A 12,604-nucleotide genomic window follows, 5' to 3' on the forward strand; every position below is an offset into this window, starting at 1 on the left:
TTAGGTTTTAAAGTATTAACTTTATTAATAAATATACATCCATATGATGATGTAAATACAGATCATGAACACTACTCCATTCCCATACACATAATTGCACACGAGTAGCTCAAGTTCATGGACATAAAAACATACACAGTATCTAATCAGGCTTTTTACAGCAGAGGACAGGGTGCTGATACTAGTTATTTAACAGATTACTGTTACCCCCAAAGTAAACCTGTGGAAAAGCAAATGATGAAAGATTGAAGTAACAGAAAGTGGTTCAAATTTTAGAATACAGATTCTTCTATTTGGAAAAAAAGTCACAAGGAGAAAGGTCTAGTCTCTACTAAAGTCATAAATATATTTAAGCGGTGTTAAAATATATGCATTAAAATAGAGAAGAGTAAACTTTTGTAATCAGAAATGAAGTTTACAGTTCCAAGTATTTATGATTGTTATCAGCTGTTTTAACTGTCAACTCTAAGGGTAGCATGAAACATTATTATACATATAACAAAGAACAGCAGAGTCACAGCTAATGAAACCATTGCACAAATGACTTCACATTCCTCTGCCTTTTAAAGCTCTTCAAAATGGGGGAGGGAGTTAAATTCTCATCTGAATTGCTCTGCGTATTGTAGTTCCAGGTAATTCTTTTCACAGACACATCACTTTTCACTGACAAGGCTTGGTTTTGTCCTGACTGAACATTAAGATCCTTCAGACAAAATGAAAATATATTCATTCAGAAGAGAGATCTTTAATGGCTCTAGTTAATTTGATTATTTTAAACTAAATCCAAGATATAAAGAACATTGCTTTAATGACAAAGCTAAGTGCTGATTTTAAAAATACCATCTTTGATATCAAAGTCAGCTGCTTCTGATGGTATCTGATTTTTTCCTGACAAAATATGGTGCTAGCATCTTGAATCTGTCCAGTGCAAGACTTTATAGTAGCAAAATTATTTGGTTTTAAAGTTTAAGTAAATTTAATCAGAAAATGAATAGTAGTTACTATATGTATCTTAAACAGTGAACTTTATAGCATCATTAAGGAATAATAGCAAGCTAATACATTTCATTTATGTATAAATAAGATGTTAGAAACCTGATAATTAAAAGAAATTATTAAACTTGACATGTCAGTCTTCTGAACAGTGTTAACACACAACAGTGATCCTAGCTTATGAATAGCTGAATTATGATATATAATATAAAATAAGCAATTTACCTTACAAGTAATGTTTTCATACTATGGGGGGAAAATGCCAGTTTTCCCATTGGTACTAATAAAGTTTAGGCATTAACATGCTGTTTCAGTGTTTCTCATGGACAGAAAAGTGTTGAAAAAAGCACAATGTATTCTGCAGAGTATACATAGAAAGAAGTATTTGAAAATTCCATTTCTAGTCATTTTGAATCTCCTCTTTTTTTCCTGCCCCTCACTGCATGGCACCAGTAAACTCTAGTCAGATATAAAATAAAGCAGAATTAGGAAATGCCAGCAGTGCACTTCTGGTCTCCTTCCTAAATCTAGAGTGCCAAGGAGCCCACTGCGGGGTCTCTGACCACTCTTCTACTTGATGCTCATCATTTCACAACTGACAACATTAATTAGTTTTTACTGGGATTATATTTCATCTGATATAATTAATAAACACTGTAATGAACAGAAATTGCTTAGGTGATTTCATTATTTCATCAGCATACTTGAATACAAATTATACTAGCAGAACAGCAATACATCTGCATTATCTCCTGACACACAGCACAGCACCATTGAGTGGATGCACAAGTGAGGAACAGACAGGAGCAAACAGGATCAACGGGAGGAGGTAAGGAGTGGAGTTTCTCCAAGGTACAGTGGTGACATGCAACACGTTCCTTGCCAGCGAGGTGTGACACTCCTGCAGTTATACATTCAGCTGAAGAGGACTGCTTGCCCAGCTGAGTTCAGGAAAGAACTTAAAGAAGTCTTTTGTTGAAAAATTATCTGATTAAAAACAGCCAATAGAACACAGATCCTGAGGGTGAATGAACTCACGTTAGCACTTTGCATGTGTCAGAAGTTACATCTTCTGAGAGAGAATGCTAAATTTCAGACTTGCGAGTTTGTTGAGGAACAGAACGTACAACTGGATTTCAGAGCTTCAGCATGAAGAAACTATTCCTTAGTAGCAATTTAGCTGCCATTAGTTCATCTATCGACTAAGGAGCCATCCAGTATAAGTTGAGGTTCATTGTCTTAGTTGCCAGTGCATACACAGTTCCCCCAAAACAATTCAACACACCTATTGTAAAGTACAGCAAAAGTCCAGCTCAATATGTGTTAGGCATCACTGGAACACCTGAAGGCTTGCTGCTTTTTTCCTGATAAAAAAGGTATGAAACATGACATCTGTTTCTTAAGTTGTCATCACTGAAATCAAGAGGTCTAGTCAAAATGACAGCAGGCCAGAATAGCATTTATATTAACAAAAATTACCATCATCATTACCCATTCAGCACAGGCTCAATTAACCCAAATTTTTATTCTCCCCAAATCTGCAAACTCTATATATTCCCCCTCCCCAGATATTTCAAGCTACAAATTTATCATAAAGTCATTTTATATATGAAATGACTTAAACGCAAACTTTCTTCCAGATTAAAAAAAAAAAAAAGTTTTAGTTTCAGTAAAATGAATTTAGAACAAACAATATACAACATTGAGGACTGATTTTTTTTTTCTTTTGAAGTCTGGATGAAAGTATTTTACCCACTCACACTCACACATTCTCCCACACTTAAAAAAAAATTACACACACCCAGTTGAAAAATGGAACATTTCTTTTGGGAGGAGGGGAGGTTTTAGTTTGAGTCAAGAAAGGTATTTATAGTTAACCAACAACATTTTTTTCCGGCTTGCATGCATAGATGAACTCTATATCTGGGGTCTAGCAGTGCAGTAAACTGCATCCTGTTTGCATCAGCTATACAGTTTGCTTTTATAAATCATGAAAATGGTGTCCTTTGGTAGATATATAAGCTTCCACAACTTAAATATAGTATAAGTGTCAAACAACGAAATAACTATTTCCAGGAATATCTGGCAAAACTGAGTCTAAAAATTTGGCAACAGCATCTGTTTAAAAAGTTTAATTTGTAAACATTATATGTTATTACTTTAAAAGCTATTAAACTGTTGCCATCTAAGCACAGATTTGAAAGGCAAAAGCCAGCGTAAATACCTATTTACAGATTTAAGAACATACTGTTTAATATTAATCAAGTGCCTAACTAGAATGAACAGTACTTAATTTCTTATAAAATATTTCAAATTTCAAAGAATTATTTGTGGTTTGGTATATGTACTATTAGGCATTTCAAAATTACCCAGCAGAATCCTGTAACAGTGTAACTAAAAGAACAACTCTCACCTAAAGGCAAAGTAACTTGTCTTTGTAAGGCGCTGTGAAGCTGTAATGCACGGTACAAATACTCAGGTTTCTTTAATATCTTCAAAAATATTTTTGGAGCATTAGTTGAAATTCACTTAATGCTACAACTCCAGAAATAAAAGCTACTGGAAATCACTTTAGAAAAAAAGGGGTTTTTTTGTTTAAGTTTTTAAGTATATCTGAGGTCTTTAGAAGGTCCTGCAGAAGTGGAAAATGTGGCTTGCCATTTTCTTTATCAATTTTTATCAAGTAAGAACTTAACTGGTTAAGTTGCTTATTGTGGGGCAGGCCACATCATGAACCATCAGACAGCTAATTTCTGTCCTCCTTATTTCAATTATTTAATTTATAACTACACATCTATATTTATGAGAAACTGAGCTTAAAACTAGGGACATGGACATTACTTAAGTATGGACACCAAAGCATAATGTATAATTTCAGACTTCCTTATAAATTATGATTTAAAATCAACGGAAGCCTCTTTAAACCAAAGCCTTCTCAACATTCTGTAAAACTTATGAATTGCACACGTAGGCTACGGCATTACTGTAATAAAATCTAGAAACTCAGACTTAGGCAAACATTACAAGAAAACTCAAGAAACATGCCCAAAATCAGCATAAAGCAGATAAGTCAGGAGTTATTCATTCCCTCCTTTCATTCATTAGGCTGTTTGATTTTGCTGCTAGTTTCACCAGCAGCATGTACTCCTCTGTTATGCACCATAGGGTAAGGAAAAGCTGCACTGCCACAAGTATAATTTAGATTTGCAAGCCGTGATAGAGCTTTAATGCTACCTGGAGGTCTGCCTGGGCTGACTTTGTATCCTGCTGCTTTAGTTGTACCCAAGGGTCTGCCTGGACTTGTCTTAAATCCAGCTGCTTTGGTGGTCCCCAGGGGTCGACCTGTGCTCGTTCGGTACCCTGCTGATTTCGTGGTCCCTGACGGCCTTCCACGTTTCCCGGAGCGGTTGAGGTTTTTCTTTTTCTTTAGTTCATCTTTTGTCTCTATATTCCTGCCACTTGTGGTCTGCAAGTGGGATTCATTCAAGGCGTCTTGTCTCTGGCAGGCAATGGGTTTGTGGCTGACTGCATGGCTGTACTTGCTCTGCTGTGTGGCGTAGAGGTCAAACTGATCTGCAGCCCTTACATTGTCTTCGTTCAGGCAAGAGCTCTTGCCGGTCCCACAGAAAGCTGGATTACTGCTGGCAACAGGGTGCATCATTTTCTACCAAAAATAAGAGAGAGAAATATGTATCAATATATCATAATACTGCAGCATTCCACAAAAGAGAATCTTTCAAAAGCCACCTCTGTTTCTTAAAATTAGTCTGAACTACTTTGTCTATTTTTAGTAAACAGTATTGATGTCAGTAAATTACTTTTAAAATGAGTTTTATTAAGCCTTCACTTGAGGTTCTGCACAGTAACCTTTACACATAGTTAAAAAGGACAGTTTAAACCATGTATTATTCACATAGGTATACTTAGGGAAGAAGTAAGTTAAAAAACTGAACAACAGCATTTGAGCAACCAAGAGCTATAATATTTGCTCATGATTGATTCCAAAACCTTTCTAACCAAATCTCATCTGAATTTTAGTTGCTTTAGCTCTAAGATTAATATGCGACTCAGCTGTAAGCCAAGGAAAGATATAACTCTTTTGGAATAGTAGATATAGGATCCTAAAGATTTTTTGTTTGCTTAACTGCAGCAAAAGAATGAAGTGCTAATCAGTTTTGTTATTTCCTATCACAATTAATGTCAAAGAAAGGAATACATAAGGCATTTGGCAACATAGTTGGGAAAGCAGAGGGAGGAAATGAATTTGTAACTAAGTACAAGATGCTGGATTGCAGAAATGCCACTGCTATCCTAGTTAGGAGAGAACTGCTAGCACTGAGATATGTTGATATTGTTGGCAATACCAATGACTCTAGGAAATAAAGCAATTTTATCTCCCCTTCAACTATACTGGTTCTACAACTTAAATAAGCTGCAAATACTCAAAGTTTAAGAAAGAAATATTTAGCCATGCTGAAGACAAGATTAAACCAATAAATACCTGGCCTGTCAGAGTGTTTCTGTGTCTTACAGTTACACTTAAGACACCAAATATGTCTTCCCATGGTAAATTTATCAAGTAGATAAGGTCTGGAAGATTTATTATCTTTTCCCTACAATAGCTCTGGAATATCACCTACAGCAACACAATTTAAACTCTACCATTGATTCCTGAATTTATTTGGCAGTTATGAATGTTTCCTGCCAGCCAGAGAGAAAGCACACAGCACAGACAGTCTATTTACCCCGGAGTAAATCCCCGTGCTCTTTTCTCCTGATTACAAACGGTACATTCCCTGGTGGAACACTCCATCTACCCTGGCTTGTCAAATGCACATTACAGTGTGCATTACTCTTCTGCAAATATATGAATACGGGTTTATGTCAAATAGGGAAATTATGACAGTAATATAGTTTAAATATTAGATGTTCTAGCAGAGATAATTAAAGTGCTACAATGCTGGTGCATTGCATGGGGTACAGTAGAATAAAAGTGAAACCACTGTTATCGCAGCTGTTAACTTGCAAACAAAACAACTAAGAATAGCTTGCAAGCCTGCACTTAGCAAAGGACAAAGGAAATAAGCTCAGGTCAAGAGACCACAGACTTTTCTGTGCAGCAATACAGAAAGAAGCTTAAGGTTTTCGACAATTAGCAGTTAAAAAAATGTTACCTTTCTTTAACCCTACTAGAAAAGTGCCTGCAATAGCACAAAAAATACCTGAGATTTTTTCACGATACATAATTGCAAACATGAGGGTTCTATAATATCCTTTTGCTGTGGAGAGAGTAAAGCCCAGCGGCTCTTGAAAGGCTGTTCTGCTGTTTGTTGATCCACTAGAGACACTTGGAGTGGTGAGCAGCATTCTTGTCTCAGTACTCATTTTGAACACGGGAATACTGGCTTTGGCCCCAAAAAGCTGCTCCAAGCTCGACTGCCACAAAGAAGGATCAGTTCAGCTGCCCAGTATCCAAGGAACACACCAGAGCTGGGAGAAGGCACTGAATAAAGCGGGGGCCCCTGGTATTTCTCATGAGACCAACCAGGCTCACACTCACTCCTGTGTTACATTCTTATTCTCTGATTCTTTTCCTCATTACACTTGAGGGGATTTTAACATCCTTCTTTCTGGGGGAGAACCATCATAGGTACTCCTAGACAGTGAATATATTCTGCTGGAGCTTCATCACCATATGCATGTGCTTTGTGTCTGCTGCAATACCAGTGAGAGCTCTGACAAACACTGACTTCACAGACAAGACCTGGCTGATGATACTTTACCTTCCCTCTGGCAACAACCAGTACGGCTGGAATGGATGAAGGAAGAAAGACAACACAAATCAGTAACTATTTAAAATTTCTTTCTAGAGGAAGCTTAACAAAACCCCCAATCTCAGTGGAAGACTGCCAACAGGATTTTTTTTAATGCATTTTCCCCCCTCTCTGCACCATTTTTCAGCGAACCATGCAAATTTCAAGTAGTAGCCAAGGTTCCTCTTCTATCTTTTTGATTTAAGACGGTTTTGTTTAAATTTTGAAAAGGAATCTGTAATCGAGCTTAATTACCCTAACATGGACTCTCCAGTGTAATTTTCCTTCATTCACATTACAGTAGGGAATACAAGAATGTAGCGAGTCTATCTGTAGAATGGAAGCAGGTTTCTTGGCAGGGAGATATACAGTATAAAAGAGAATTGGTATAAAATGCAAAGCTATGCTAATTTAAGAATTACACTCTAGCTAAATTGTATAGCTAAACACATACAACTTTGTGTGCAATCATTCTTGAATAAAACCGTCCAAGAAAGTTTCCAACAAGATAGAACTTTTTCGTTTTAAACGTGTAAATAGACACCTAAAAACAATGGCAACAGTTTACTTAAATCAGTTTTTAAACTGATTTAACTGACTGACTGAATATCTCTGTATAAAAAAATAGTTAAGATAAGGCACTGTAACAAGGAAATTTAGTTGTATTTCAAAAAGATTCACTGGAAAGTGACTGTGGAGGATTTTCTGTATGGATCCTTTAGTGTCTGGTAATTTATATCTATAGAAATGCTGGGGAAGGGGAGGAGGCACTGAATAAGTTGGCTTTGGGAAAAGAGAGGCAGCACCAGAGCTTCTCATGCAACAAAGCACAGAAGCTCCACCGCTGCTAGAAAGAAACAGGACTATCCAGCTGGGACCCATAAGGTTTTGCTACAGGGGATGTCTGGACATGGTCATGACCCCTCCTTGTATCCCTAAATACAGCTTAACACACAGCTCTAACTCACAGCTGCTAAGGCTCCTGGTTCTGTTATGGCCCATCTCTCTCCAGGCTAGAAACCCTGCAAGAAATTCCCATTGATGACCTGTTCACTACACAAAATTTTAATATCAAAGCTATTCAAATCACATTACATAAAAACACCCTCTTGAGCTGTGACATAATGCCATCTTTGGCTTTCAAACCTCGTACCCTGCCTTCTTCACGGGCAGGATTTAGCTGCCGGTGTAAAGATGAAACCTTTGATAAGCAGAGAAGTTCGCAAACCTCCCAGAATAGGCACTTGCTCAGTAGCTATTTTATACTGAATACTGGACCTGAGACCCATTATCTGCATTGAGCAGAATAATCAGTTCCAGCATAAGCAGCAGGCAACTGCTCTGCTCTCACCCAGCCCAGCCAGCCTTCTGTGGCCTGCTGAGAGCCAGAACAGACCTGACTCAGCAAGTGCCTGACTTCTGCTAAAACACACCTGAATCACAGCAAAACTGCACAAAGCTCCAAGTCCATCTATACTACAGCTTCTCAAATGATGAATACCAGAAAGGGTATTCCTCACAGCAACAGGGACAATTTTGCTTTTAATGAGGGTTAGTATACAACACCTACTCATTTTTCTGAGGTTTTTCACCGCTGAGCTTGCAATAGTTTCCACAGTATTGATGGGGCTGTGGGAGGCTGTAGCAGCGCATTTTCATCATCATCCAACACATACAAAGTATGTGACTCGCTATTTAACAACACAAGCAGCCACAAGCATCATTTGTGCACAGCTCTCTGAAGGTCACTGCTGCCAGTGAACGCTGCGGGAGCAGAGCACAGGCTCAGCTCTGTTCAGGATCCCTCATAAAGGATGCTCTATGCCGAGTTCCACGGCCCTGGGGAGCGCCACAGGGCTCCTTTGCTTTGCAGGGGGAGCTGAGCAGCAACAGCAGCAGGAAGAATATTTTCCCTTTCAAGACCGCAACAGAAATATGGTGTCAGTTCTGTTCTTCTCTCTCAGGATAGCATGTGTGAGAAATCCTTTCATCACTCACTGAGAAGAATTAATTCTATCAATTTAAATGTTTTTCACATATCCCTTTTATTGTCAGCTCCTTTTCCACACATTAACTCTTGCTTAAGTAGGGCCTTACCCAATTTTTAAAACCCTGTGACTGCTTGCTTTCACAAAGCTGCACCTTACCTGGAGTATTCACATAAATGTAAATATTTTAAAAATACTAAATATGAAATTCTATCAGTGGCACAACATACACTGTAACACCAGAACCTACAACTGAAATCTTACCTACTTGTGAAGCACAATAACCAGTTTTTCCACACTGTGCTTATGAAGCCCTTTCCACAGTCGGTGCATAATATGATTTTTCTCATCATTTGACACCAGGTAAAATATATTAGAAACTGCCAAAATATAAGAAATAATTTCTTTACAGCAGTGATTTGCTAGAGTTACTACATGATACCATAAGACTGCAAATCGAAAAGACAACATAATTTTGGGAACAGTTTCTTTCTCAATTATTCTTAGTGCAAAATCACTAATAAATTAAGAGTTCCCCAAGCAATACAACTTACAAGTATGGTCCTTCCCCTGGTGACCCAGGGTCATTTTCTTATGTGACAGAAGTTAAGAGTTATATGGAGCTGAAATACCCACCCCCTTTAAATTCCTCTTCCCCAGATGTGCCAGACAGAGTGGGAGCCTTCCTTCACTATGGTCTGTGCCTCGTGCTCCTCACCAGAGAGCTGCAACCTGGGTGCGCCTCTGTGCCCCCGGGAGTTCAAGTCTTTTGACTCAGACACCCTTGGAGAAACAAAGGTCTCCAAAGCCTAAGCACAAGCTTTGTATTACAGACAAAGCTCAACTGCTCACAAAGAGTTGATGTTGGGAAGCACCACTAGGCTAAGTGTCAAGTAAACGGAACTTTTAGGGTTCATTCATTATTTGATTGCAAAACCAGGCAGACAATTGTTAGGCTTTCTAACCCTAAAAACCAAATAAGCCATATCCAAGGACAGAGTTTCACTAGATGCTCACATAAGCAAGGATGTCAGCCGACTTCTTCCCATCCCAAAATTAAGATCATATATGATGATGATGATGAACAGGACACCTTGAAAGGGTTAAGACAGCTTCACAAAAATTAAGGAAGATGGCATCAATGATTTAATTACCTGTGCACTCCAATTGCACTGACACAACTGACAGTCTGGTTTCATAATCAATAGAAACCACTCGTAGAATCCGCCCTTTTTCTGAGCAGGACAATCTTGCTCCTTCCTCTTCTCTCACATTCCCACTCCTTGTGCCAACACTAACTATTGTGCAAGAGCAGGACAAATCAACACCAGGGATCGGATCCAGGTGAAAACTAATCCAACAAGAAAGCAAAAGCAACAGCGCATAGGCATCGAGGCAAGAAGTAAGAGAAACTCACATTTCCATTAGCACAAAGACAGTCCCAAGTCAGCCTAAGCCACATTACCCACTGGCTGCCACTGACCCCACTCCCTGGTACTGTTACTTTAAAAAAATTACCAGATCTCAAAAAGATGGTCTTAGTGGACTTTAAAGACCTGGACGACAGGCATGACAAGTCCCAAACACAGCAGAGGGAATGGAGGTTGGAGTAAAACCCCAGAGCTGGGGATGGAGCAGCACAGAATCAAGGCAGCCATCAGGCCAGACAGACTTGCTTAGGTGAGTATGCTGAAACGGCACCCTCATTATTCTGTGGTTCTGCATTACCAAACTTCAAGGCAAACCAAATATGCGTATGAATGATGGAGCAGGTAGAAGTGGATCTTTATAAAGAAAGGATTATTAGTGTTCGTGAATTGTCCATTCACCTCAAGGGGCTACTCCCAAATAAAAAGGAGCAGTCCTTGCCATAGCCTAGAACAAGGGCTTTGAGGAGCTGGAGATGCTTATTCATCTCTGTGGGTGTTCTCACCCACCCGCTCTTCTCCCCAGGGCTGCAGTCTCGAACAATAGCTCTGAGAGGTAAGAGGTGCTCATTCATCTCAGTGGGTGTTCTCACCTACCCTTTACTCTTTCCCTAGCCTGCTACCACAAAAGGACTTTCAAGCTTAAAGAGATGGATCAAGCATCTTCCTGATGTACGTTTTCAGAGTGTTTCTCTGTGATGAGACCTAGTGCAGAAGGCTCTGGACACCTGTCCACACACTCCAGCAGTGCAAAGGCCTCTGAACACCTGTCCACACACCCAAACACAGCCACAGCAGTGTCCTTGTGTGAGACTGCAGAAAGACAACGTCCACTTGTTGAATCTGTTCGACAGTGGTCAATGGAAAAACATGCAGGGTTTTTTTTATTTAAGGCTGCATCTAAAATATGAGGGATATGGGTACAGACACAGACACACACACAAAATTCTAAGGAAACTGTGGCATCTCAAGACTGAAATAGAAATAAACCATAATTTAAGAAGTATATTAACAGAGTGCCCCTCCTACCCTTTCATTTTACAAAAATAAAAACCACAAGGATCAAAATAACTGTTAATTCAGGGAGAACTGCACACAAATTTAAGGTGCAACTATTCCCTAATCAATTACCCCAGAAGGACTATGCACAAACAAGAATGCACTAAACTATTCGTAACTGTCCACGAGAATACACAGCACTGACACGCACTATGTTAGAACGCAAAGAGACACAGAAGGGATACAGTGCGGCTCTCCAGGTACCCCGATGTGCAGGTGAGCGAAGGCATCCGCTACTTAGGTGTGTCAGGAAATACATCCATGGGCTGTACGCACACATCCAGGTGCCCCACGCGAATGGGAGTATGCTTCAAGTAAACAGCCCTGCACGCACACCAGCCCCACGCACGGAGCTGCGGCTGCTGAAGGGAAGGAACAATTCCCGGCCGCAGGCTGGAGAGCAGGAGGGCCCAGCCCCATCAGGAGCGGCCAAGGGCCGGCTGAGGGGACAAAGGGGCGGCACAGCTCTCTCCGACTCGGCCGCAGCCGGGGACACCGCGCCGGGGGTGGCCTCGCGTGTCCCCCGTCCCGCGCGGGGGGCACGGACAGGCCCCGGCCCTCGGCCCGGGGCACGGCCGGGCGGGGACGGCGGGACAGGCGACGATGGCGCAGCTCCCCTCGCGCGGCCCCGCGGGGCTCGGGCACCGCGCTCCGGGGCTCGGAGACCGCGGAATCGCCCTCAGCGGCGGGGAGGGAGCGGAGGAGGGAGGACAGGAGAGTCCCGCTCCGCTCCCCTCCCCCGCCGGCCGCGGCTCCATCTTGCCCGCCCGCCGCCTCCCACCGCACGGAGCAGGGTCCGGGGCCCGCGGGCCCGACCCGCACCTACCTGAGAGGCTCGGGGCGGCGGCAGCGGCGGCGGGCGGAGCGGCCGCCTCCCCACACCGCGCCGGGCGGCTGCAGGGAGGGGACGGGCGCAGGGGAGGGAGCGGCGCTGCGGCGGGCGCGGGCGGCGGGGCTGGCGGGGCGCGCTCCCGAGCGGGGCCGCGCCACGGGGGCGCGCGCGGGGCGGGGCCGAGGAGGCCCCTCCCTCCGCCGAGGGTCGGGGCCGCGCGGCCGCCGCCATTTTGTGGGGCGGGCGGGGAGAGGTGCGTGCGGCTTGGGTGTCCGCCCGGCGAAGGGACACACATGAATCCCGAGTGCTTGAGGCACTGTGGATGGCCATGTGCATCCCTGGAAGCGGGATCACTATTAATGGTGCTCCCATCACTGCCGTTTGGATAGAGTGTGGTATCTTCTGTCTCAGGCTCACTTAGGTTGGAAAGACCTCTGGGATCACCGGGCCTAACCCGTGAGCAAACACCGCCGCGTCAAACAGACCATGGCA

General features: G+C 42.0%; 1 protein-coding gene across 2 annotated transcripts; it reads right to left on the reverse strand.

Moving 5' to 3' along the window:
• Positions 1-12,239, reverse strand: LOC309578716 (UPF0461 protein C5orf24 homolog). Of its 2 annotated transcripts, XM_082291527.1 has the most exons (3): positions 12,107-12,239; positions 4,228-4,657; positions 1-2,357 (listed from the first exon to the last, which is right to left on the reverse strand). In XM_082291527.1, exons 2-3 carry the CDS (start codon positions 4,652-4,654, stop codon positions 2,317-2,319), a joined length of 468 nt encoding a protein of 155 aa, XP_082147653.1. In that variant the 5' UTR covers positions 4,655-4,657; positions 12,107-12,239; the 3' UTR covers positions 1-2,316. The 2 variants fall into 2 exon arrangements, with proteins under 2 accessions (XP_082147653.1, XP_082147652.1); XM_082291526.1 differs by having other exon boundaries at positions 1-4,657.
• Positions 12,240-12,604: the final 365 nt, after the last annotated feature.

Source organism: Coloeus monedula, assembly GCF_965178545.1.
Source record: "Coloeus monedula genome assembly, chromosome: 15".
Taxonomy (NCBI): domain Eukaryota; kingdom Metazoa; phylum Chordata; class Aves; order Passeriformes; family Corvidae; genus Coloeus; species Coloeus monedula.